Source organism: Carlito syrichta, unplaced genomic scaffold, assembly GCF_000164805.1.
Source record: "Carlito syrichta isolate Samal-C Ts95f unplaced genomic scaffold, Tarsius_syrichta-2.0.1 Scaffold314328, whole genome shotgun sequence".
Lineage (NCBI taxonomy): Eukaryota > Metazoa > Chordata > Mammalia > Primates > Tarsiidae > Carlito > Carlito syrichta.
In genome coordinates, this window is record NW_007258424.1 from 601,693 (window position 1) to 628,456 (window position 26,764).

General features: G+C 50.3%; 2 protein-coding genes across 4 annotated transcripts in view; both read right to left on the minus strand.

The window, feature by feature from the left end:
* Window positions 1–16,097, minus strand: part of RPL31 (ribosomal protein L31) — a 32,716-nt gene extending 16,619 nt beyond the window's left edge. Inside the window, exon 1 of the mRNA XM_021719227.1 lies at window positions 16,071–16,097. The gene's annotated coding sequence lies outside the window, so the exon portion shown is untranslated. The remainder of the gene's footprint in view (window positions 1–16,070) is intronic.
* Window positions 1–26,764, minus strand: part of NPAS2 (neuronal PAS domain protein 2) — a 174,516-nt gene that overhangs the window by 6,417 nt on the left and 141,335 nt on the right. For all 3 annotated transcript variants that reach the window (XM_008071436.2, XM_021719226.1, XM_008071437.2), the window contains 12 exons: window positions 25,405–25,523; window positions 24,635–24,717; window positions 23,791–23,897; window positions 21,643–21,790; window positions 19,964–20,048; window positions 16,781–16,922; window positions 16,185–16,294; window positions 13,987–14,076; window positions 9,612–9,758; window positions 3,947–4,141; window positions 1,753–1,943; window positions 1,382–1,474 (listed from right to left, as the gene is read on the minus strand). In XM_008071436.2, coding sequence (XP_008069627.1) covers window positions 1,382–1,474; window positions 1,753–1,943; window positions 3,947–4,141; window positions 9,612–9,758; window positions 13,987–14,076; window positions 16,185–16,294; window positions 16,781–16,922; window positions 19,964–20,048; window positions 21,643–21,790; window positions 23,791–23,897; window positions 24,635–24,717; window positions 25,405–25,523 — 1,510 coding nt within the window. The remainder of the gene's footprint in view (window positions 1–1,381; window positions 1,475–1,752; window positions 1,944–3,946; window positions 4,142–9,611; window positions 9,759–13,986; window positions 14,077–16,184; window positions 16,295–16,780; window positions 16,923–19,963; window positions 20,049–21,642; window positions 21,791–23,790; window positions 23,898–24,634; window positions 24,718–25,404; window positions 25,524–26,764) is intronic.

Genomic DNA, 26,764 nt, shown 5'->3' on the forward strand with positions numbered 1-26,764 from the left:
TCTCCCGGCCACCGCAGCCTCCACCTGCTGGGCTCCGGCGATCCTTCCGCCTCAGCCTTCCAAGTAGCTGGAACTACAGGTGCGCACTACCACACCTGCTAATTTTGGATTTATTGTAGAGATGAGGTCTTGCCAAGTTGCTCAGGCGGGTCTTGAACCCTCGGGCTCAGGCAATCCTCTTGCCTCAGCCCCCCAAAGTGCCGGGCTTACAGGCTTGAGCCACCGTGCCCAGCCCATCACAGGGTTTTTAACGGGATAAAATGAAATCACATACATGCAGGCCCCAGACCCTCAGTAACCATCTGCCGTCGCTATCAGTACAGGCTGAAGGAGGGCACAGAAGGACTTCCAGGGAGAGGGCCCAGGGGGCGCCTGCAAGGCCTTTGCGTGCAGGCGCCCAGGCCTAATTGGCTGGCACTGTCCTGGTGAACTCCCGACACTAAGCCAGCGTGTATACAGAAGAGACGCCTGCGCTATGCTTCTATTTCTGCCCCATTTCAAAGGGTTAGAAACTATTTCCCAGGAGCTTCTAAGCTATTAACCCTATATCTCCAGGAACCTTTGTCCCTAGTCATCAAGCAGCTGAGCAAAGCTGCCTCTGTTCCTGCAGGCAGCCGTGAAGATGTCTGGGAGGGAAGGGGCCTCGTCTGCGGGGTCTTGGATCCATGGCACTGCCAGGGGCACGAAGCACCAAGTATGCCTGTACACGGTCAGCTGGAGCTTGGGGAGTGTCCTTGGGGAAGAGAGATGGGTCTACACTTTCCAGGGATGTCACCGGGGCAGAGGCTTTTAGACCCAGAAAGTTCGAATATGACGGCAAATGGGGGGTGGAGTGTAATTAATTTTTTTTTTTGGCATCAGGGGGCTCACTCTATCATCCAGACTGAGTCCAGCGGCATGATCATGGCCCACTGCAGCCTCGACCTCCTGGGCTCAGGCAATCCTTCTGCCTCAGCCTCCCAAGTAGCTGGGACTACAGGTGCAGTGGTCCCACCACCACGGTGGGGTATTTTTAAAATTTTTCAGACAGGGTTTCCCTATGTGGCCCAGGCTGGTCTTGAACTCCTGGGCTCAAACAATCCTCCCGCCTCAGCCTTCCAGAGTGCTGGGATCACATGTGCGAGCCACCACACCCGGCCAGATGCAATTAATTTTCATTCAGTCCTAAGCATGGAGCACTGACTCCAAGTTTTATCTGTTAAACGGGAAATGGTGGAAGCAAAACTCAAGGGCCGTGTCCCCTTCAAGGCAGAGGCACGCTTGGACCCTGCCTTTAGCACGAGACTCCCGTGAGTGCTGCTGGCCCAGGCAGGTGAGACCTCGCAGCCTGGGACCATTCAGTGCGGCGCCGTGCCTCCTCCTGGCACCCTGGGCCACCTACTTGACTTGCCGTCCCGTCCTGCTGACCTCCGAGGGCTGCCTCGCGTCACAGGACCCAGGCATCATGGGCTGGATGGGCTGGCTCAGCAACAGCCTTGGGACAGAGGAGGCGAGAGACGGGAACCCGATCAGCACCCGAACTGGAGACCCGCTGGCCAAGGGCAGCCCTTGCCCAGCCTGGCTGGACCCCGCGGTTGACCCTGACCAGCCCCACTTCCCTGCTCCGTTCTCAAAGGACGACGTTCGCAACACGGCACCTCCCTGGTCTTCGGGACTCCAAGCCCTCTCCCGCCACCTCCTCGCTGTGAACCCTGCCTCTGCTGAAGCTACGCCTTGGGCCATCCTTCCGACGAGCCCAGTCTCTCTCCGCACCTGAGCTGCCGGTCGTGGCTGAAGTCTGGGCTGGGCTGGCACTGGCTGGCATCATGGGAGGTGGAAGCAGGCGTGGTCAGATTCAGACTCGGCGGGAGCACGGCCGCGGCGCTGCTGAACTGGGGTGCCACACTGCCCACGGAGCGGCCGCTGCCCGGCATCAGCTGGGAGCTTCTCAGGGGCTTTGGGCCCTGGAGCATCATTTTAACAAGAAAGGTCACACCTGGACTCCACCCAGATGTCATCTGCCCAGGAAACTCCCTCAGCACCTCCTTCTTCTACCCACCCTGGTCTTTCCTCCAAAACCCCGGACCTACCAACGATTTATGGAATTATTCTGATCTCGTGATTGGGGTCTATTTGAATCCCTTGGGCCTAGGAGAGTACCAGGGTCTCCGCAGGCAGGCAACACTGAAGTGCTTTCGGCCTCACAAATGCCACCGCAGACCTGGGAGCCTGCTTGCTCTTTCTCTAACTCACCAGGCCCACCCCTGCCTCAGGGCCTGTGTACTAGCTGGCGGCTCTGTGGAAGGCTCTTCCCCTGATATTGCTAGGACTTGTTCTCTCGCCCCCCCCACCTCCCCCACCCCAGGTCTTGGCTCAGATATCACCTCTTCCGGGAGGCCTTCCCTGGCTGCCTCCTTAAAACTCCAACCCGTTTCGCACCCTCACCAGCATTCCCACTCACCACTTGGCATACTGTGATTTTTGTCTCTCTCCTCACTTGGAAAAGAGATTTTTCTTTTCTTTTTTGTTCACTGCTGTTCCTCAGTGTTCAGAATTTAGTGCTTGGCATGCAGTGAGCACTCAAGTAATACTTGTTGCGTGAAATAATGAATGAATGAAGGAGTGGGCTTGGGCTGGCTTTTTGGGTGTTCTTGGTTTCACTGTTCATATGATGATACCAAAGTGCCTTACTTCTTAAGGTGGTTCACAAACTCCTTCAATACCAGATAGTATAAATCCTTCCTTGGTACTTTCTTTTCCAAAAATGTCGTGGTTCTTCTCACCCAGTAATTTTTCTGATGACTTTTCTAATCTAAAGGCTGCATTTTTAAGCAGAGCCCTTCCATTTGGATAAAGATGGACTAAACTCTCTCATACGTGTACTCATCCATGTTGTACTGCACATTTGCTGCTTAGCATCCCGGATTCCCTACTGGACCAGAAGCTCTTTGCGGTCCAGGACAATTCCTGTTCATCTTTGCTCCCCTGGGTCTTGGTAAACAACAGAGCTCAACTCACATTCACCAAAGCCATGAAAGCGTGTGGGAACATGGGAGGCTCGAGGAAAGCCTGCCTTCCGTCTGTAAGCTTCCAGGAGCAGGACCTGGGACTTGTCAATTCCATTCAGTTCGAGGCCCGTGTATCTTTTGGCCACCCTGTCAGGTTGCAAGGCCACTGGTGGTTGGGAGTAAGTGGAGTGGCCGCAAGGGTTTGGCAGGGTGTCTGGGGAACTGGGGGAACATGGTGGGCTTGGGGTAAGGGACAATGAACCATGGTGGCTGCTTAAATGGGTAATGGCTAAAACCAGAGTAGAAGATGGGGCCTGAGGACATGTGTGTTGGGACATTCAGCTGTCAGTGACTGTCTGGGGTGTCTTCACCTACCTCCAACACTAAGTCGGCATCAAAGCTTAAAGTTTCAGGTGCACAATATCTTTAAGGGCCAGGTGAGGGACTGAGGCAGACATTCATAAAACACAGAAGGACGTCAATACAACTTGGGGCTTCAAAGTGACATTTTTGATTTGGGGTCTCACTCTGTTGCCCAGGCTGGAGTACAGTGGCATGATCACAGCTCACTGTAGCCTCGACCTCCTGGGCTCAGGCAATACTTCTACCTCAGCCTCCTGAGTAGCTGGGACTACAGGCGCCCACCACCACACTTAGCTAATTTTAAAATTTATTTGTAGAGACGGAGTCTTGCTATGTTGTCCAGGCTGGTTTTGAACTCCTGGGGTCAAGCAATCCTCCCAAAACGCTGGGATTACAGGCGTGAGCCACCCTGCTCAGCAAAGTGACTTTCAAAAAAGAAAAGAAAAAGCTCACCACCATCATCTGTCCGCAGCCCACAGAGGAACAGCACAGTAGGTTCCCAGTTCACATAGGCTGCAGGAATCAAGTACGACCTGAACTGCAGTGGGGTGTCTGCTCTAGGGGCAAGGACGGAATCTAGAGAAGAGCGTGCTTACCTGGGTGGATATCACACTTGATTCTCGAAGCAGGTGCTGGCTTGCAACCTGGGCAGGGGTGACGGGCCCTGGAAGCTGGGGACCGGCTCCAAGCTGGGGCTGGGTCACGGCAGCTGACCTTTGCTGTAACTGCTGAGTCTCAGGCCGCTGGGCGCTGCTGAAACTCAGGGACACAGCTGGCTGCTGCAGAAACATCTGGGAGAACAGAAATGCCGAGAAGGCTGGGGTCACATTCCCCTCGCAGGAACGCACTTCTGGTGGATGTGGAGTGCCTGCGACACCCCAACAGAGCGGTGGGCTGGAGAGACACCGCCCCCACCTTCATGAGGGTCACAGGCACACGACTGAGGTCTGACAGCGTGAAAGCCGCTTAGACCCAGATGTTCTATAAACATTTGATGTACTTGTTTAGAGACAAGGATGGCTTGTTTCTTCTTCTTATCTGAAGGGGGAAGCATCTTGGGAGTGGAATGAATGACGCAATATTCCTAGGGTGGCAAAGGGTTAGCTAATCTCCATGTGGGCCACAACATTCTCACAGTCGGACCGGGCCCTGCGCCTGACCTTGAATGTCCGGCCGGTGACCAGTGTCCATACCCATGGTGCTCTTGGGAATCTTCAACCCGGTACCCTCAGCTGAGCTGGCAAATCTGTGCCCGTTAAACAGGTGACGGTGTTTCCAGGCAGGCAAACAGACTCAGAGGTGATGATATGACAGCACATCCACGTACTTTCAGTTTAGGCTTTAAGTTTTATAATCACCATGGTCATGTCTACGCATTGTGTTCTCTAAGATGTCTCAGACATATAAAAGGCTGTGATATGTTAGTCTGGTGGCTTTAACTGGAAAAGTTTAAGAGAATTGGAGGAAGTTTGTAAAGAGTGCTTAAGTGTTTATGAGAATCCCGGCTTAGTTCATTTAAGTCTGAGGTATTTGATTTAAGATAGTTATTTACTTCTGAGGTTTCTAAGTCTCCCTTGTTAGGTGCATGAAATGTCTGAAAGATTCTGATAAGTCAAATCTGTCAATGATTGGCTTTGGTAGCAAATGTGGATTATTCACAATTTGTTAAATATATAAACTAACTGACCATAAATAGAAAGCCTATGAAAGCATTGCTCTTTTTAGACAAATCAGTAGATTTGTAAATAAAGCAGGAATTGTAAATTGACTCTAAGGTTTTAAGAGAAACAACTCTAATCATTTTAATAATAAGTTAACTAAAGACCTGAAACAAGCTCTTTTAGCAAAAACCCCTCTAGGGCATTAAAATGGACATAAATGATATTGTGTCTCTAGCGTGATTCTGGACATGCGATGTTCACGCCACTCCAGGCCTTCAGCACTGAGTTCTTCAGGAGGAAGGCTCTCTCCCTCGGCCTCCCAGCACCTGGCGTTTCTGACCCCAATTCCTGTTCTCTGTGCAGTCCCACCTCGTGCACAGCATGGAACTGATGCCCCGGCGTGTGCGAGTGATAGAGCAGGTTTGGACAGACAGGTGGAGAACCCCGCCGTGCAGACACATGGGGGAATGACAACAGATCAGTTAGCTCGGTGTTCGGTTCACAGGTGGGCTGAGACCGGAGGCCGGCAGCTGCCGCTGAGCTGGGTCAAGCCTCAGAGCAGCTCCTCTCAGGCCCCACCCGCAACAGGGAAGTCTGCGGTTTTGAAACGGAGGCTCTTTGTCACTTTAGGGGTTAAGCAGAATTTTTCTGTATCCATCATCTGAGATTCAGTACCCACCCATCTGAGGATTAGTATTTTTCATGCAGTCCAGGTTTCCTATTAGAACAAAAGTCATACTTTGTCACTTCCGCAAAAACGTAATACTCAAACTCAACTGCCATACATTTTCCTGCTAGGATTCAATTTACTTTCTGACTAGACTTCCACCGAATGCAACCTTTACTGATGACAGGCAGTATAATATTTCTTAAATCAGACATGCCTTAGTTCAAATCCCTACCCTACCCATCTACCAACAGTGTGAGCTTGGGTTTTTATAACTTTTCAAAGCCTTACTCTCCTCACTAATAAAGTAGTGACATTAACAGCACATACCTCATAAAGGATCACATGAGGTGAATGCATATAAACTACCTGAGACATAGTAAGTACTAACTCAGCGGTAGATAACAATAATATTTAAAATGAAAAAGGGAGGGAGCTTTTTGTTCCTCTGCTTCTTTGGACATACAAAATCATTTGATGGATAAATGCACGTATGAATGAATAAACACATGAATGAAACCTTTGCTCGAAGAAAGGCAAACTAATGTTGGCTAATGTTATGTGACATACTGTTTTGTGTGCTCTTCTGTCTCACTGATGTACACTCTGTGAGGATGGAAGCCCTGGCCGATTTAGCTCTGTATCCCCACGGCACTTAACCATGTGCACGGGAAATGATGGGTGTCTGCTAGATGGATGGATGGATGGATGGAAGGAAGGGAGGAGGAAGGGAGGGAGAGAGGGAGGATGAATGAATGGATTAAAGGATGGGTGGATGGGTTAGGGAAGGACGGATGGTAGAACCCAGAGAGGAACATGTCATCTGCCACTGGTACAAGCGTCCTTATAGGCGATTCCTCTGAGCAGCCAGCAGAGGGCGAGCATGCTCTCAAAAAGAGAGGGCGAGGGCGTCTTCACGGACTCCGCGGAGGGGACAGCGCCTTTCAGCAGAACAGCTAGATGAAGTCTCATGACCCCGTCTAAGTGCAAGCCCCGACAGCCTTGGAGGACTTCTCCCTCATAACCCGGCCTTTTTGGAAAAACCACCACCACCACCACCACCCAGAACCATACTTAGCAAGCATCACCGGCACACACAGCTTCAGTGAAAGACCTGAACCAATGACGTCAAGTCACAAAAGTCTACTCAAGTTGGGATCAAAGTCCTTGGGTGGGAGATTGATCCCTGGATTGCTGCTGTGTACATCCACGCCGCTGTTTATAAAAAATAAAGTAGAATTTCACGGCTTAGCAAGATGGCTTCTTAAAAGGGTCCTGGGGTCAGTGGTACAGAAAATGTGTGCACCCCCCCCCCCCCAAAAAAAAGAAATTTAAAAATGTTCCCCGATTCAAGTACAAAAAGTTATCGGAGGAAAAAAAAATTTTCTAATTTTCAAGAACAAACCAATCCCTACATTTACATGTGATTTTTTTCCCATCATTCTTAGGTGCTAATTTTTACAAACACTGTCATTACCTGGCATTTCAGAAGTACATATAATAGAAAAATAATACAATAAAATCCCATGGTATAACTAGGCTTCAACAATCAGTGTTTTGCCATTTTTATTTCATCCATCCTTTCACTTCTGGGGGGTGAGCGATTTTTTACTTGCTTATTCTTTATACTTGAATCACACAGTTTGGTCTTTTAAAAACAAATATCATGTTTCGGGAAGCATTTTGAAACGTATTTCTTTAAATCTTGCAAAACAAAGCAAAACAACAACCCCTCTCCCCCCAAACAAGGCCGCCTCCTTGAGGAAACGTCCTCTGGTTTGAATATCCGTGGATTTCCCACGTTCTCTGGAAAATTCCACTGCAAAGATAAGGCTGCAGGAAGGAAAACAGGGAAGACACACACCGAGGGCGTGATGCCTGCACCACCCTGCACAGAGTATCCCCTGGGTGCCTCCTGGCATCGGGACTTTGGAGTTAACAAGACACACGGATCCCGGGGAGGAAAAAAGACTTCTTAAAACAGCAAGTGAAAGCGATAACCTTGCGGCCTGGTATTTTAAAATTCAGCTTTAATGTTGGAAAGGCAGGAAGTCGAAAACTCCAGGCACTGAGGAGGATGTTCATACGCCCACCTCGCTTTTAGCAGTTTCTGGCTCAATTTCACCTTCCTGTTAGTGTAAAAATTCCATTAAAGTAATTGGAGTCAGGCAAGTTCTGGGCTCCTGATTTTCACGGATCGGGCCCTGGATCTGGGAGAAAAATATCACAGCCGGGAAAGACGAAGTAAAAAGCCACCCTTCACTTATTCTGGAAAAAGGTGGAACCGCGCTTCCGTGCTTCCATTTCTTCTCCCGTAAGCAGTGAAGCCTTCTCTCTGGTCGGTGTGAGGGTGAGGGTGAAGAGGGGAGTGAGAGGACAGCAGGGCTCCGATGTGGCCCAGGCTGTCTGAGGAAGCCCGTAGCACTCCCCTGCAACACCCTGCCTGGTGGGAGGGGCAGGGAGGCGGCCCACCCTGAGTGGGTTCCTCTCTTTTTTTTTTTTGAGTTGGAGTCTCACTCTGTCGCCCAGACTGGAGTGCAGTGGCCACTCGCGGCCACCGCAGCCTCAACCTGCCTGGGCTCCGGCAATCCTTCCGCCTCAGCCTTCCAAGGAGCTGGAACTACAGGCGTGCACTACCACGCCCGGCTCATTTTGATTTATTGTAGAGATGAGGTCCTGCCAAGTTGCCCAGGGGGGTCTCGAACCCGCGGGCTCAGGCAATCCACTCATTTCAGCCTCCCGAAGGCGCGGGATTACAGGCTGAGCCACCGAGCCCGGCTGTGGGTTCCTCTCTTCAAGGTGAGCAACCAGGAAGGGAAAAACCAGCAAGTGTCTGGAAAGTCGCCAGGGATGTCCCTGGGGGGCTGGGCAGAGCTGCTGAAAAGCTGGGGAGGTCGGATGGGCAAACAAGGCATCTCCATCCACCCAACAAAACCTGCACCACCACAAACAGAAAAGAAGAAGGAGGAAAAAAAACCCCCAAACAACAAAAGCTCGCATCCTCATGCTAACCTCAGCACGCACCGGCTCAGGACACTGGCCGCACAGAGCCTGCCTGTCCTCTGTCCTAAGTGCTACTGAGCTTGTGTGGCCAGGGGAGGGGCAGGGGCGACGGGGATAATGCTCCAGCCATTTTCTGAGGTTTCACTTCTGCTTCCTTCTGTCTCTCCTAAGGGGGCCACAAAAGCTTAGCGCTCTGAGGGCAGACTCCAGGGTCATCTAGAACTACACGTGCAGCGAAAGGCTAGGTCTAAGCCATGCACTTCTGAAGACAGACAGTCCTGGACTGATGGAAGTCACACCTGGAAAGAATAATCCCTCCTTGAAAGAGATCCACCCTGCACAAAATCTCTCCAAACAATTCCAGGGGAATTTGGAGCATCTGGAGGTCATCGTGAGAGCTGCTGCTGTCAGCACGCAGAGTGTGCCCACTGGCATGCCACAAACGGGGTGGCACGGAGGACCAGCCCTGCTCCCTCCGTGGTCCCCCTTGGGCTGCTGGTGGGAGGGAGCTCTGGCCTCTCTCTCTCACCCAATGCAAGACTCAAGGGAGATTTGGGAAACGAGAATGCCTAGCTAAACTGCACGAATATGCCACGAAAGCAAAGTTGTGCAGGTGCTGGGAGCTCCACCCCAGGACCGAGGCCGGCGCCAGTGCGGGGCGGTGCGATGCCAAATGTGTGAATGAAAACACAGGTGAGGCGGCAAACCAGGGTGAGGGACGAGGGAGGAGGACTTTATGGCAATTTCACGTCCGGCCTGGAGATGGAGATGAGGAGGTGGGTGGATTTGCTCCTGGTCATTTGTCTGCAGAGGCTGCAATATGCTTCGTAAGCACCTGGGGCTCAGTGACACAGCACACAAAGCCGACGATCCCCGCCATCCCACCCCAGCGGCGGGGAGGACAGAGACCAGGCCTGGAAGGGGCATCACCTGGACATTGGAGTCCTGCACCAGGCAGAGCTGCTCCTGGATCTTGTGGAGTTCTTCCTGCTGCCACCGGATATTGGCCTGCAGGATCCTTGTCCGCTGCTCCAGCTGGTCTTTGATGGTCTGGAACATGCTGAACTGTGCTGAAAACTTCAAGGTTGAGTCGAAAAACACAAGCAGATGAGAGATTATTTCAGCCCTGCAGGCAGGTCTCACGGCCGTTCTCGATCCATCTGCAACTTCCATTTCCCGTTCTTTAGCTGTCCTTCCCAAGTGGCCCCAGGGAGCCCCCGGCTGGACGCTGGGCAATGAGCAGGGGCCGCGGATGAGGGCTGGGCGTCCCAGGGGTCCCCGGGCCAGCCTTTCTCGGCTGGTGGTGACAGCAGGCCCACCTGGATGTGTATCTCTGATTGACCGCAGTGCGGTCTGGGAGGGCCAGGGAATCGGGACGTGATTTTGTAAGCAATGCTTACAGACTGACACTCCAAATTTGGACAGAACGAATGGTTCTGGAGACGCATGCAAAAGCAGGGCGTCAGAGTCCTTTTTCCCCCCTCATCTAGGACATGGCAGTGTGTATGTGACAGCTTAGCTGGCATTTTTGGGTCTCATCGTGACTCTAAACCAGACCCCGGTGCTCTCCAAACAGGCCCAGGACCATGGAGGCCTTATCCCCCTCACTCGCTCCCTCACTCACTTGCTTTTCTAGGCACATCTCAGAAATCTGTGCAAAAAAGAACTGAGGAGAAGAAAGCAATCGCTGGGCTGGTGTTTACACTGCGGCGAGGGACCTTCACCCCCGCTTTGCGCTTTGCGTAAGAACGCCAGGTCTCGCCTCCCTGCAGACCCCTCCGCACCCCTTCCTGGGAAGGAGGTTGGCCTTAGAAGACTCTTGCAGGTGAGCTCAGGTCCTGCCAACTGTTTACCTCAACACAAGGGTGCTCTGTGGAAGGAAATGCGATGTGGGGAGAGGCCAGCATGCCCTGGCCCGCAGCCCCAACTGGGGCCTCTTCATGACGCCCATTTCTTGCAGCAAATGAGTTTGCTGGACTCTGGCTTTTGCCTTTTTTTTTTCTTTTTTTGTCCCCAGTGACTTAACCTCAATGTCCTCCATCTATTTCTTGCCCACGGCCTTTGAAACATGTCTCCATGGGGCTGGGTGTAGCTCATGTCTGTAATACCAGCACTTTGGGAGGCCGAGGCGAGAGGATCACCTGAGTGCAGGAGTTTGAGACCAGCCTGGGCAACATAGCGACCCTGTCACTACACAAAATAAAAAATTGAGCCAGGTGTGGTGGTGCGCACTTGTAGTTCCAGCTACTCAGGAGGCTGAGGTGGGAGGATTGCCTGAGCCCAGGAGGTTGAGGCTGCAGTGAGCCATGACAGTGACACTATACTCCAGCCTGGGTGACACAGGGAGACCCTGACTCAAAAAAAAAAAAAAAAAATACTTCCAGGGCCTCTCTCCTTTCCTCTGCCCTTTGACTTCCCGTACATGGAAAAGCGCGGAAACTTGGAGAGTTGAGAATATGGATAGGATAGGTCACAGGAGGAAACAACTGACCACAGTTTTGGAGCACCAAAGTAATAAAGAGAATCAACGAGAAGAATGATGGCAGGGGCTGCCACTTGCGGAGACCCTCGTGTGCCAGCTGCCTCCCCAGGCAAGTGGAAGCACCAACGCTGTGTCTTCGCAACAAGCCCGTGCTATGCCAAGAGGCCATGCCTCACTCAAGGTCGCACAGCTCGACGACAGGCAGGCCAACACGTAAATCCCACATCTCAGGAGCTGGGTGAGGCTGAGAGGTTCTGCCAGCAAGGTCCCATTTCCACCCCCAATCCTATTTCAATCAGAGCTGCTCTGACATCAGACATCCTTTTAAAGGAAGGTTCTGCTGCTACACGAGTTTAAAAATACCTGGGCTAAACCAGACTGTCTCACAAAACTCCGAATCAGTACGTAACGAATCAGAGAACTCAGCTGGAAAGATAATTCACCTGAGAAGGCAAACAAGCTCTATCAAGTATTTAACAAATAAAACACAAAAGCTTTTTTTTTTTTGAGTTGGAGTCTCACTCTGTCACCCAGGCTGGAGTGCAGGGGCACGTTCATGGCCACCACAGCCTCGACCCGCTGGGCTTAGGCCATCCTTCTGCTTCAGCCTTCCGAGTAGCTGGAACTACAGACAGGCGCACAAAAGCTACAGTGGGCTAGACAATGCCAGAAGCTCGGGACCACCCCTTCCACCCGCTGTGGTCATGGCTCTCGGTTGCTGAGTTGGCTTCAGAAGGGAATGGTGAGGGGACTGAGTGGGCTAACACATGCTAGCTGCTTCTCATATTACCCTCATTACCTTCTAGCTCGTAGCCATTCTGTGAAAGAGATCGGGTCCACCTCAGAGACATTTTAGAGACACAGTATGAAGCAAAAGAGGCTTTTTATGGAAAGCTACCAGTTACCGCTGATAATCACTCCCCAGTTTTTGGATTTCATTCCCCTCCTTTCCCTGACAGTGGTAACATCAGGGAAAGCGATGAGGGAGAGTCATGGAATCTCCTGTTCCACTGGGGGTGGGCGTGAGAAGAACCGCCTGACTTGAAAAGTCAGTATTGTGCAAGCACGTCTTACAGGATATAGTTCCTATATTAAGTAGAGTATGCCTAACACACTAAGAGCAGTTACCATTAAGAGAAGTTCAGTAGACGAAAAACCAGAGTTCCCAAAGGGCCTACGTCAGACTACTTTGCATTATCAACATCGACAACCTTCATGAGGCGAGACCCAGAAGTTAAAGGAATTCTCATTTCCTATGCCTTTGACTTGAGAAAGTTACTAATTTCATACCAAATATGCCTTGGAAATTTGAAGAGAAAAATCATTATTCTGTTTTACTTATTTATTTTGCCTAATGAGGGTGAACATAGCCTATTTTAATTAGTAGACCGGGAAGGGAAAGCTTTCGCATCGCTGCTCAACCCTGACTCTAGCAAGAAGCATGTTCGAGGATGTGTCTTTCTTATTCCAGGAAAACATTAGCGACTCCTGCTAAGAGGGCATATGTTCTGAAATAAGTTTCCCTCAGTGGTGACAGATGTGCACCAACACAGAAAAGGCCACACTCTTGTCAGAGGGTGGCCAGTTGCAACTGCTGGTGACCCGCCACCTGGGACCCAGGTCTAGCTTGGGGCCAGGGATCAGGGTGGGGCTCAGTCCCCCATAGAGGAACTGAGTCAGAGCTCGTCAGAGTCCGCACCAATCAGATCGACTGCTCTCCGTGACCACCCATGGAACGACCCCTGTCTCACCCAGTCTCTCGCCAGGCACCAGGCCTGTCAGACAGGTTTGTGACAGCCTGATGAAGCATATACCTGGGTCCTTCTTCCCTCTTTCCCTGGCCTCTCCATCTGACAACCTCCTGCCCATGTTTCCAGGGCCAAGGCAAGGGTTGCCTCTTCCAGGAAGCCATGTGGAACATTTCCTTCCTGGTTCTATAAAAACCCATGCCCTGCCACGGGCGGTGTCTCTGTTTATGTGCCCGGCTCTCCCTTTAATTCTGAGTGCTAAAAAGCCAGGGCTGAGAACCAGCTTTGCATCTCTCACACCTCACTCACTGACTGACCCAAATAGTAACTCTCTGAGTGTTGTTGAAATGAGGAAGGAATTACTCAGCAAAGCCGTAATCCCTTTCTTTCTTTTTAAAACAAATGTGATATTTACAGTGCTGGACTCACAGCTTTTAGATCCTTCCAGTCTTCCTATGACATGCGGCCTAATTCAGACCTTTTTAAAATATCACCGCCAGTTTGGAGTCGCAAAAAACGAGAGGAATGAGAAAAAAATGGCAAAGAGGGTGTCAAAAGGACGGTGGAGAAAAGAACTTGGAGGATGTATCTGGGCAGGACAAGAATGACAGAAGAGGCCAGGCATGGTGGCTCATGCCTGTAATCCCAGCACTTTAGGAGGCCAAGGTGGGAGGATCGCTTGCGCCTAGGAGTGTGAGACTAGCATGGGTAACACAGCAAGACCTTATCATTACAAAAAATAAAAAAATAAAAAACTAGCGGTCATGGTGGTACACGCCTGTAGTCCCAGGTACTTAGGATGCTGAGGCGGAAGGACTGCCTGAGGCCAGGAATTTGAGGTGTGGTGAGTTGTGATCCTACCACTGCACTCCAGCCTGCATGATGGGAAAAAAAAGAACAAGGATCGCAGAAGCAGCCAGATGCAGGATGAGCATCATGGCTCGACGTGCCCCACTGCGAGGAACATTTCCGTGTCAGGGCCTCGGCTGGTACCTACGCACATGACACACAGCAACCCCCACCCGCACCCTTCTGTCTTGAGGAAGAACTCCTTCTCCCCAAGTCCCAGACTCACCTGTGCCATGGGAGTAGGTGGGTTCTGCAAAATGGTCTGAGGCAAGAGTTGTTGTGAGAGGTCACAGGGTGACGGGGAAGACAGCGGGGCCTGAAGCAGAGAGACAGGGGTCAGTTAACACTGCTTCTGGGCGTTCTGGGGTCTTAGGGGTACCGTCTCTTGGCCGGCTGGGTTTTCCAGCTTAAAGGAAGCCCTTTCTTCTGCAACTAGGGTGAACAGCCGAAAGTCAAAACTTCCAGAAGGGATCGAAGCATCTTTCCCCACCTCCACGGCTTCCCATGCAGGGCGTGTGGTCAGAGCCAACACCCAGCTGGCGGAGGCTGCCGGCGGCTCTCGAGCCTCTCAGGGCCCAGCCTTCCTCTCCCACCGCTGTGCTCTCCCAGGCTGCTGCTACCTGCCCACGCCTGGCAGCTCCGCTCCACCGCCCCTTCCTCGCTTCCTGCTCTAGACTCCAACCCTGGCGGACTGTTCTTCTCCCGACTGGATTAGTTCTTAGCAGGCGTCATCGAGAGGCATAAGTGGGACGGAGGAATATCCAGAGCGGGCCTGTGCGCGCCCTTCTCCTTCCTGCAGATGGACAGACACGCACTGGGCATGTCTGTGTCCGGGAACTCATCCAGGCAATGAAGACAGGTGATTTCACCAGCCTCTGCCTGGAACCTTTAAAGAGAAGCCTGGGAAGTGAGTGGAGTCACGTTCTGGTCCCCTGATCGCTTGGGTGGGTGGGGAGACGATTAGAAGTGAGAAATGAAATCCTCCAGTTCACGGGCCGTCAGAGTTTTCAAAAGAAAAGGAAAAGAATGCTTCTGAAATTATTCCCAAACTGCCCCCAGTCCCCAGGGACTAGAAAGAGCAGCCCACAAGGGAAGGGTCACCCAGGACAGCGCTGGGAGGAGGATGGCAACAGGAGACCTTGTGTTGGGTGAGAAGTCCCCGGCACAGGGCTAACTCAGGAGCTGGTTTGAGCGCTTCTAATTGTGCCGCTTGCACAACTGGGGGAAACGGAAGCCACCACTGGCAGGATGAATCTCACTGGACAGCAAGACTGTGGAAGAAAGGTGGGCGCAGCTTCCAAGCACATCTCGAGGTGCCTGGAGAGAAGGAAGGTGGTCTTTGTCATGTCCTATTTGAAAATAAAACGTGTCGCCCAAGTTCTCAAGCAGGCTGTGTGCAACCTTTCCAGGAAGGTGATGCCGTCTCTTCATGTGCAAAGCATCCGTGAGGGGTAGGTGGGAGGTGTGTTTGGCGACTGCCTGGATATGTTCCCCTCCAATTCCTAGAGGTTTCTCCCATCTAGACATGGAAGTCTATGTCCCTTTTGATGGGGCTCTCGGGACTGCCTTGACCAAGAGGTACGGCAGGAGTGACACTATGTGACTTCCAAAGCTAGGTCATTAAGGGCAGTACAGCTCCTGCCTGGCTCTCCAGGTGTCTCTTCTTGGAATCCGGCCACCATGGCATGAGAAGCCCAAGGCTTGGAGAGGATGGTGCCTCAGCTGAGACCAGCCTCTTGCCACCCCAGCACGGGTGCTAGACATTCATATGCAAATTCCTTGTGGGATATGGGTTCTATAGCATGCAAGACTCCCGACACCAAGGAGCAGAGAAGAGCCGTCCCCACCATACCCTTTCCGAATTCCTGATCCAGACTCTGTGAACGTGACACATGCCACTTTATGCCACTGAGGTAGGTGTGGTCTACTAGATGACAACGGATGGCCAGAGTGTTGTATGACTTCACATATAGTCAGTGTGCTTTCTAAGAGGCCACTCATTCTGACGTTCTGGAAGGGTCTGGCACACATCAGGTTCTAGAAGGGTCTGTGTTGCCTGATACATGCGGAGGTACATTCTTATTGTTTTCACTGGCATGAAACAGAATTCAGAACGGGAGGATTCTAATAACACACCGCCAGACGCTCTGGGCGTAGGACCCCAGGTTTGTAGTTTGTGTTTTCCTTTTAAAATTCACCCAGATTTTGTATTCTATGGATATTCAGCCACATTAGTTTCATCATGAAAATTTTTAAAGTTAGTTGCCAATCGAACGACTTAACTTCCCACCCCCATCTGACACACCACACTCTCAATCTCTAAGTAAAACCGATTCTCCAGGAAGAGACGGCACATCACCCATGGCTCCGCAGCCCCCGCCATGCTGCAGCATACCCCCGTGAAATATGGGGTCACACACATACCGGTATCGTTGCTGTCTGGCTGAGCCCGGGCACCGGTAACTCTTGGGGCAGGGTAGCTGATCTTGGCAAAGCCGGGGTGCTGGCCTCTGCCATCAGCTTGGTCGGAGTGGCTGGAAGAAAGCCACAGATTATCTTCCTGACCCACAAATATGTACCGGCTTTCTCATTCAACAGGGGGACAATGATGCGTGTGTATACAACACAAGAGCTGAACTGGGATCTCGGACAAAGGAAGCCTACCATGAATGGAAGTGGTTTAGCTGAACCACAAAATCCCAGCCTGCGGAGGCAGAAGGCACTACGACCACCCCCAGATATCACTTCCACCCCTGGGTCCAACCTCCTGCCTAAACAGACACCTTGCCAACGTTACTGAAGGTTGGTACCACCGTGGATACCAGAATATGGAGGTGACTGGAGGGCAGGAAGGCAGTGGGAAAGGAAACGAAGAGGATAAATAGCATGACAACTTCTGCTTCACAGGCGTGGACATCCCTGATTCGACTCTGGCCTGGGACCCTTCTGGAGGCCATGTCCTGTCCCCACTGGTCCGATGGGGCCTCCCAGCCCCCCCCCCCCCAGGGACTTGCACTCACAGGTGGGTTCTGACATGGCTGTGTGTGAGGATTTGTGGGAACTTCTTGAAGACGCTGAGGGTGAATGGCTGGCATCAAGGCCCGAGGCACCCACGTCAAGTGCATTAAAGTGCTGCTGAGGTTCCAGGCTTGAGCCCTTGTCCTGAAACACACACATGAAAAAGCCCACGTTTCAGCATCGGGATGATGTGAATACATGGCGTGAATTTAGTTCTCGGTATGAAGAAAAACTTGGAAGCTGCTGAGACAAATCCTGTAGCTGTTTGGGGACAATTCCAAACAGACTCGAGTGCAGCATGTATGCACATATATAATCTAAAAGCCACTGGGAGGCTTGTAGCCCAGATGCAGTATTTATTATACTTTCTCACCTTTTGCTTTTAGATTTTCATAATTGACTGCACTTTGTTTTTCCCTTAACACTGTCACCTTATCACCCAGTATCTTGGCTTTCCAAGAAGAAAGAGTCAGGTTCCAGAAATAGGGTAGCTGTTGGCATTGGATGGTGACCACAGCCAGTGGAATAGACACCCTGGACCTTTCTAGGGCATTCCCTGTACTGCCTCTCTTTCTCTGCAGCCTCAGTGCCCCTGGAGTGAAGGACAGACAGGTCCTGGGCCTGTTTCCACTGTTGCCCAGGCTGGAGTGCAGTGGAACAATCACAGCTCACTGCTGCCTTGACCTCCTAGATTCAAGTGATCTTCTCGCCTTAGCCTCCTATGTAGCTGGGACTACTGGTGTGTGCCACCATGTCTGGCTAACATTTTGAGTTTTTGCAGAGACAAGGTCTCACTATGTTGCCCCGGGCTGGTTTCAAACTCCTGGGCTCAAGTGATGAACCTGCCTTGGTCTCCAAAAGTGCTAGGATTATAGTCGTGAGGCACTGTGCCCAGCCCAGTTAGGATAATTTTTAAGCCAAAGAAGAAAACATAGTGATTACCTTCTTGGGTCGTGTTCCTACCTAGTCTTAGAAGGATGGTCTATATTCCATGGTCTTGGTCTAAAATCCTGTGCATGTGAGTTTACATGGCTATTCTGTCTGAGTCACAGCCCAGGTGAAAGTAGACACTGTGTGTGTACAAATAGAGCTGAAATGACGGACATGTGACCTACAGGCCTTGGGATAAAACAGAACTACCGGATGTGCTAGGGTAGATGTCAATTTCAGGACCTTGTTGCTCAGTGACAGAGTCTCCGTTAGACCAGGCCCCTCAGGTCCCTGAACCATGGCTTTTGGAGAATTGTGTCTCCTAGTCCGCAGGGAAATAAGTCTAAGAAGTGACAGGAAGCACCAAGGAACTTGGAAAGCTATGTGACATCTCTGTGTATCACATCCATGCATAGGAACCTGCATTTTACAAATGCGTCTGTCAGTGACAGATGTGAGACTGAAAAAAACAAACTGGTTCATCATCACAGATTGTCTGAGAGATTTTACTTTAAAGAGTTTCTTAACCCGGTGCCTGAGATGGGGTTTGTACGCTTATAGGTATGCACATTTGATGAGAAAACGTTCCATAGGACTCCAAGATTCCCCAAGGAGCAGAAACCTCAATGATGAATTTGCAGCTGGATGACACCATCGTGCCTGTTCTTCAGCCGTGATACATGGTGCGTATAACACCTGCCTATTAACAGCTTAATTCCATTCTGTGACATGATACATGATGTATTATGTGACAGAGCTGGGTAATAAACATGCCCATAAACAATGACAGCTGTGTCCTACCAGCATGCTGGTGATGAATCACTGTATAATGTATCCCCACATAGCATGGCAGCCAGAGAGACTCTTCTCTCTGAGTTTTAAAGGTGATTTCCCCTTCTTCTCTTGGTCCTCAGGGGCCAAGAGGCACTTCTGTTGAAACTAAGACAGACTGAAAGGCTGGATCATTGCTGTGGTACCTGCCTCTGGCCCAAGACTCTGGGTTCAAGGTCATCGGGCACCTTGGCACCTGAGCTTCCTCAGTTCCAGGAGGCACTCTCCTCCAACATTTGAGCATCTCTGAAGTTGGGATGTGTCCTACTGAGGAACAGAAATCCTTATTTCACAGATTAATTGGAAGCATGTTCTCTTTCTTAGGGGAGATAAAATTATGGTGTCTCTCTCAGACTTTTTGTTGTTTCTCTTTTCCTCCCAACATCTGTGTCTGTTTTAAGAATGGCCTTGGGCACACCTATAGTCCCAGCACTTTGGGAGACTGAGGCAAGAGGACTGCTTGAGCCCTGGAGTTTGAGACCAGCCTGGGCAATGTACCGAGACCTCATCTCTACCAAAAATCTCCCCCCAAATTAGCCAGGTACACGCTTGTGGTCCTAGTAACTTGGGAGACGGAGGCGGAGGGATCACCCAAGGCTGCAGTGAGCTGTGATTGTGCCACTGTACTCCAGGCTGGGTGACAACATGAGACCCTGACTAAAAATAAATAAATAAATAAAAATAATGGCCCTTGAGTTATAGGTTTAATTACTTGCAGTCTCCATGGTTCTCTGGAGTTGTCTGACATACCAGGAGCAAAGACCAGGAGAAGCCCGGCCGGGCAGAGGGGATCGGAGAGCTCAGGATAGGGAAGGAAAGTAACAGGCTTTGTGAAGGGAGAAGGCTTTTCAAACAGTTGAACTCCCTGACACAGAGCTGATGCCGACATGGCTGTTAACTGAGACCTTGGATACAGAAACAGGAAGTGCACCTTACTGGTGACATGGATAGCATTTGAGAGGCAGTCTATGCAGAGGGTGCCTGAGTCCTGGAGGCAGTGTCACAACACTCAGGCTAAAGGAAGACCGGGCCCCTCAATGGGTGACAGAGTAACTCCCAGCTTTTTATCTGTGGGAGAAATACAAAGTGGGCTTAGGATAGCCATTCTTGCATTCTTGGAAGCTGCCGGGCCATGCTTAAAGTCCAGAAGCTGTCTCGAGCTCAGCTCTGTGAGTTCTAGCCCTTGGGTGCTCTTGGGTGCACAGCTGACTTCTGTGTGCTTCTAGACCTCATCTGAAGCACGAGGATAGCAGCAGCGCCTGTCACACAGGAATGTCATGAGGGGCCGAAAGCAAATACTAGAAAAACACCTGAGAGTGGAGCAAGGGCTCAAGAAATATCGCTGCTGTTTTTATGATCACAACTCACAGAAGGTTCTTTTCCTAGCCATCTTTACCTTTATGCCCCTGGCAGGGATGGCATACCTTCAGGGCTGAGGGGCGGAGGGCCTCGGACGGTGGGTCTTCCACAGCCAGCTCCTGCTTCCTTTCCACCCGGACATCTGCATAACTGCGTAAAAACCAAGAAACCACAGTGGAGGAAGGACATGCAAGGACAGCATCAAGCTTCTCCATACCTATTTCCCATCAGTCAATGCAGAGGGTCCCGCCTGTCACTTGTTTGAAGGAATGGACTTTATCCCCTGTCTAAGGTATCAGTGATTTCTAATATTTTAATTTCAAATATTTTTATTTCCAGAGTGTTTTTATTTCACTCTCCTTTACTAGTCTTTTTACCCCCCTGAAATCTCCAATTGCAATTGTCTTTAAAAACACACTTTCATCTATGATATAAGCTTCTGCCTTTAAATAATCAGAAGCCTTTCTTAAAACCTGCTCAGTGCATATGGAGGCGTGACACACAACTTTTTTAGGAGTTACAATTCTCAGAAAGTTTCCTCTCAAACAAACCCAGAACCAGCCAGACCGAGACTGCTGAGAAGCCTGATTTTTCGACAGCGTGGCTAAATCAATTCAGTGCCATGGCGCCGAGGGACCCTGCTATGCCTGTGCCCACGTGCAGAGACGCAGGCTGGGCGAGGGGCCCTGTGAAGCATCATGGCTCTTGGCCTCTGGAATGCTCGTCACCTTATTCACCTGTTCCTTCCCTCCCTCCTGAGGGTTTCTTTCTAAGATCTGGGAGGTGGAAGATGGAGAGGAAGAGCCAGGGGGAGGGCAGAGCCCAAAGAATGAGGCGTCGATGGCTTCCAGCCTCCCCTGGGCCAGGGGGCCCTCTGGCAGACAACCAGGCCTGGTGGCAGTGCAGGGGGCTGGCCTGGAGTCAGAAACCACCGCTGGTGCCCTGCTTGAGGGCGGGCTGGGAATCGGCCAAGTCCCTGAGCCTGGGTATGAAGTATGATGACACGGGGTCAGGGTCATTGGCCAAGGAAAACCAGTGTTTCTCCTCTTTCCTCCATAGTAAAGAAGAGTGACTTGGTGACTAGATGTACATATAAGGGTGTGTGTGTGTGTGTGCGTGTGTGTGCGTGTGTGTGTGTGTGTGTGTGTGTGTGTGTGTGTGTGTGTCTGTGCCACTCCCCCTTGAAGTCCTGCTCATCTGCCCCGGGCCAAGGGCTCCCTCAGGCCACCGGGGACCCACCGGAAATCCACTCCCCCTGGCAGCCTGGTTGTTTTCCCAACACTGCCTCCGTTGCCAGCAGGGGTTTTTAAAACATTAAAAATAAAGGGGAGTATGTGTTGGAGTTATTTAGAGGCAAAATTTAAATTTTCTTCTCAAAGCAGCGACAAGGGAAGGCTGCAGGATGGATGGATATGAGGGAAAATATGTAAGTAGGTCAGTGAAGCAGTAACTTACTAAGTAATACTCCGGCAGCCTGCAAGAGTCCATGAGCCCGTCGAAGGGGGCTGATGGAAAGCTGGAAGGAAATCTCAGCCCTGAGAAGACAGAGCCAGTATGTACCTGGTGTACCCGGGAGGGAGCTGAGCTCTGGGGATTGTTCTGGGATCGGCAGGGGACAGCCCAGGCTTGGTCTTCAGAAACTGGGGACGCCTGAGGCCACTGCTGATCTGACTTGGCTGGCAGGGCCTCCCACCCCTGCCCGGGTGTGGCAAAGACGCAGCCCAGACCCCACACCCCGCAGTACCTGACCACTGAGTGTGTGCACACGATGAACTCGGGCTTGGAGTTCCACTGATGGTAGGTGATGTAGTAGTGAGTCTGTAGCCAAATCCACTGCTGACCTTTGGTCAGAAATCGGTAGCAACATGACTTTCCTTTGCCAAACTGCATCACTGTTAGCAGAAAATGGATACTGTGTATCACAAACATGAACGCAGACACGATCCTTCCCCCAAGAGTTACTGTTCAGATACAAACTCTCAAAGACAACACAGAACGTGGCTTATTTTTCTGGCTGCACTGTATTTTAAGTGGCTATCAGGATCATGATAAACTGGAATAAATTCTTAAACAGTAGAAGAGCGATCCACATACTTTTCCAAGTGCTCAGAAGCTCAAAGAGATCCTCAAATAAGGGCAGAAGCAGGGAGATTTTGAACTGGAGGTTTAACTGAAAAGAGACCCAGGTTTTCCTGGTGTTCATCTCCCTGCTGCAGGTGGGGCTGTCTTTGGAGCTGCAGGGGTCGAGCTCAGTAGAGAGCAGCCTGACGTGGGGAGAAATGGCCAGGAAACCGACAGCCAGCAACCTCTGGACAGATTCCACAGCTGTCAGTCAGTGGGTCACGCTCCATCCCCCCAGTTCTCAAATAAAGAGTCTGGTACAGATGCCTCCACCCCAGACCTCCCCTTGCCCTAGAGCTGCCTGGAGCTCCCTACAGTGATGTCTACCGGTGGCCTCTCTGGGGCTGTCCAGAACAGAATGGATGCTGATGGTTTTTTAGCCTGGACAGGGCAGAAAAATGGACTATGGATCCGAGGAAGAAGGAATATTTGGGCCTGAAATCTAGTACCTCTTTAGGAAAACGGTTAAGAGAAATCTTAACAAGGAAAATAAAGGTACAAAAGGAGCCACTGGCTTGGGGAAAGTACTTTGAAGAGGAGAGAAGCCAGCAGATTGAGGGTGTAGGGTCAGCAGGGCAAGAACATCTTGTCAAGTCATGGGGCAAGTCTTTCAAATGCTGAATGTCATTTTTTGGTCCGCTGGCTTTTCCCTGTCGGAAGAGTCAGAAGCAACCAAAGGTTTAAAGCAGCTCTGCTTTTCAAATTTTCATGTGTACACACATCACTTGGGGATCCTATTACAACAGATGTGCTGATTCAGTAGGCTATTTTCTACAACTGGGGGAGACTGAGGCTCCATACGTCTAGCAAACTCCCTGTGATGCCTATGTAGCTGGCCCTGCCCTAGACCATACTTTGAGGAGCAAAGGGCTAGGATTTTACAGATTAGCCTTAAATTCTAACAGCTGATCCAGATGGAACTCAAGCTTGCTCTTCCTTCATAAGAAAAGCATGGAAGAGAATGTTCTAATGGGCACAAGGCATGTATTCAAGTCCAATGTAATGATGTATTTTAGTATGTTCTTTATCGTGTATCAGGATCCGAAGGCCAACATTTCTATAAATGTTCCTGTCTAAAGCTAAGGGCTGACACTGAAAACATGGTGTTAAGTGGTTACTTCCTGACTTCTCTTGCTAAGTGAGACAGAGGACAAGCTTGGAGCTCTAGCTCCCTGCATCAGAATCCTAACCCCCATAGGCTTGTCAGTATGTTCTCCTGTGTCAAAGAGCCTTCCTTGACCCCTCCGCCAGCTGCATGAGGGTCCTCTTGAGCGCCCCAATATCCCATGCACACCCCCTTCGATGCACCGACAACATCCTGCAAAGTCACCTATTTCCGGCTTTCTCAGCAGACCCTGCCCTGCAGGATAGCAGGAAGATGCTGAGCATCCTTGAGTGCCAGACCTAGCTCAGTATCCGGCCTACTGCCAGTGACCAATACATGTCTGCTGACAAAAGAATAGTTACGTGAGTTTAGTGCCTTGTTACTGAAATGCAGTGCATAACTTAATCCTGGCACTGCCCTGGTGTCTTAATTAGGATTAAATGGTGCGTCTTTCTGGATGTGATGGGAAAGGTGCCAGGGGCTGGGGCAAAGTCAGTTTCAGGAGAAAACATGACACGGGGCAGATGTAGAAAACAGGACTCTGGCATGCCTCCAGATGATTTCAGAGAAAACCAAGTTCCCGGCTTCAAAGAGAAACCAGGTAACCAGCAGCCTGGGCCCCGGCAGAAGAGGCCCCTGTGCCCAGGATGGGTGAGCGGTACTCACGGTGCTGGTGGCACCTGGCCAGGAGCTCCAGGTCATCGATGTGGTAGTAGTCATAGCCCGAGGTTCCCAGTACTTCAAAAGGCAGGTATCCTATGATTGGAGGGGCTCTGCACAAGGACAATTGTCATTAGAGAGGACACAGCAGGACTCACCACGGTGGCCTCGCCTTTCCTCGTGTAGGGTACGGTTGACATGGAGGCCTTGTTGGGAAGAAAAATAACTTTGCAATGGTCAAAACCAGAGAGGCTGTGTTTTCCAGAGGGCTCAACTTTTTCTGGCATCTAGATACTACCTTCCCTTGGCATAACCGAGCCCAATGAATAATAAATTTTATCGCTACTGAATAATTAAAAACAGCTGTTGATTGGGTCAACCCAATCACCAACGTATAATAAAAAAATTAGAGGGTGAGATGGGGAGAGATTTTGAGGTTTTTTTTTTTTGAGTTGGAGTCTCACTCTGTTTTTAAGTTGTGAAAAATGTTACAAAAGAAAGAAGAAAGAATGAGCCAAAGATCAAAGGGTGTTTAAAAAAAAAAACAAAAAAACCCAAGAGGTTTCTCTCATCTCTGCTCCTGCTTTACTGAGAGCTGGAAATGACCCTGTGCAGGGATCATCCCACGGATGCCCCCAGACTGAGGCATCCGACCCAACTCACTGTATTCAAATATGGGGCAAATGCAGTGGAGAGAAACTGCCCACCCATGGCCAGATGACTTTGCCTACTACCAGAGAGTCCTTCTCCTTTAAAAGACCAGGCCCAAATTTCTCTCCCAAGGAAAACTGCCTCATGCAAACAACACTTGGGAAGGACCCAACCCAAATATGTTTTTCTTTTCACAAACCTGTGATCCAGAAATAAAAATTTCCATTCCAAGCTATGCCTTGAAGTGAATTCCTCTAAAGGTTCGTCAACTATGCACATTTCCTGTATTGGAAGGAGAAAAAAAAAATGCTGCCTGGGGTGTCAGATGCTCACCCTAGGTTTGTTCAAGATGAGTGCATGGTGGGGAACAGAAGTTAAAATCGTTTCGAGCGAATCTCTGAGTCGTGTTGGACTGAAACTCATCATCTGTAGCTAATTTTGGTATTAGCGGATACTAAATTTATTTCACAAGCTGGGGAAAAAATACCTAGGAGCCAAAATGTCGCACCATCCCTTCCCATTATCGGGAAGTGTGGTAAACATGTGGAAAATGGCTTTTCATCTGAATTTGAATTACTCATTTAACTCAACATTCATGCCATAGATGTTAAAGCAATCACAGACAAGAGAATGCAGACAAACCCTCGGCGTTCTGACACTTGGTTTTCATCCATGCCTGCCCTGGGTGGTATGAATGTTGGCGTGAAAGGTGGGGAGGTTTTTAAAGAGTTCAGACAGCATCTCTATGGGCTGAATAAGTGATGCCACCTTCCAACAAAACAACTTGCAGGAAACCAGGGTAGGGGAGAGGGCACGTGTGCAGGCACAGAACCAGACATTTCAGATTTCAAAGCCAGTGCCAAATTCATTGCAGTACTATTCTCTCCCATCAAGACAATTCATTGCATATAACAAAATGTGACTCAATTGTAATAGCCCTGCACTGAGAACTGTCTTGCAGGTACTTGCCTTTAAGAATTGTGGAGTTGCCAGGCGAACGGTGGCAATGAAGCAGACCTCCTTTCCTAGGGGCACCCGGCAAGGTCTTGAAAGGGTGTTGTCAAAGCCGTTACAAGAGGGGCTAGGCACTAGGGGTTTGAGAAGAGAACACGCAGGTCAACTCTCTCTGGTGACAGTGGCTAACTGCTATCTGACAATTACTATAAGCCAAGCATTTCCCCCAGGAGTTTTATGTACAGTATATTGATTCATTTCATTCTTACAACATCCAGATGAAATAGGTACTACAATTATCCCCATTGCACAGATGAAGAAACTGAGGCACCGAGTGAAGGAACTTGCACAAGGCAAATAGCTTGCTAGAGGCAGAGCTGCAATTTGAATCCATGCCGGTGACCAATCACTGAACTGCCTCTCACTTCCACTAGTCTGACAGCCTTTAGTCGATGGTGCTGGGAAAACTCTTCTGCAAAATGAGAAGACAGACTCATTCTGCATGGAAGTTCCAGGTACTCACTTTAGCTGCTGTTTTAAGGGTGAGTTCCATAATCAGACGGTGTTTCTGATACTGAGAGTCCCAGGAAAAGCAGTGGTGTCTTGGCATCCATTGATACCCTGGCTCCAACACCTGTGATTCAAAGGCCTCTGCCCCAAACTCTCCCTTGGGAGACGAGGCTGACGCAGGAACTGGGTCTGGACCATGGAGGGGTCAGTCTCAGGATTTGAAGTCACCCCCAGAGGTACACAGCACCCACAACAAAATTCACTAGTTCCATAGCATTGCACAGGTGACAGAATATGTACCCCTGCTTCTTCTTATGTATTCCCACAAGTCTGGGAAGGCATTACTATCCTCATTTTACAGATGAGCAAACTGAGGCCCAGAAAGTTTCTATAATTAACCAGCGTCACCCACAATAGAAATAACAGGGCAGGAATGCTACCCAGGTCTTTGGGCTCCAAGTCCAGGGTTCACATAGGGTCGAGGCACATGCTCCAAGTTGATACCCACCATGGTGCTGGGCCACTCCCCCGGTGGCCTCAGCAAAGTCCTTCCTATGAGATTCTAGACCTGCCTTCAGGGTAACTGTGGAGAACTGACTGGTCTTACGGGTCAGAGAAAAATTCAGCACTCTCTAGGTGGAGTATGCTAGTTGGGAAAAAGAACCCTGTTGACTATGAGAAAAGACAACTTACCACAGAATTCTCAAGTTGGCTCTACATGGGATTCCCCTGGGACTTTGGGTCCCACCCAGATCAGCTAATTTAGAAACTCTAGGGGTGAAGCCCAGGCATCAGCAATTTCAAAAGCTCTGCAGGTTTACCAGCATGCAGCCAGGGCTGAAGATCGCCATAGCAGATAATCTAC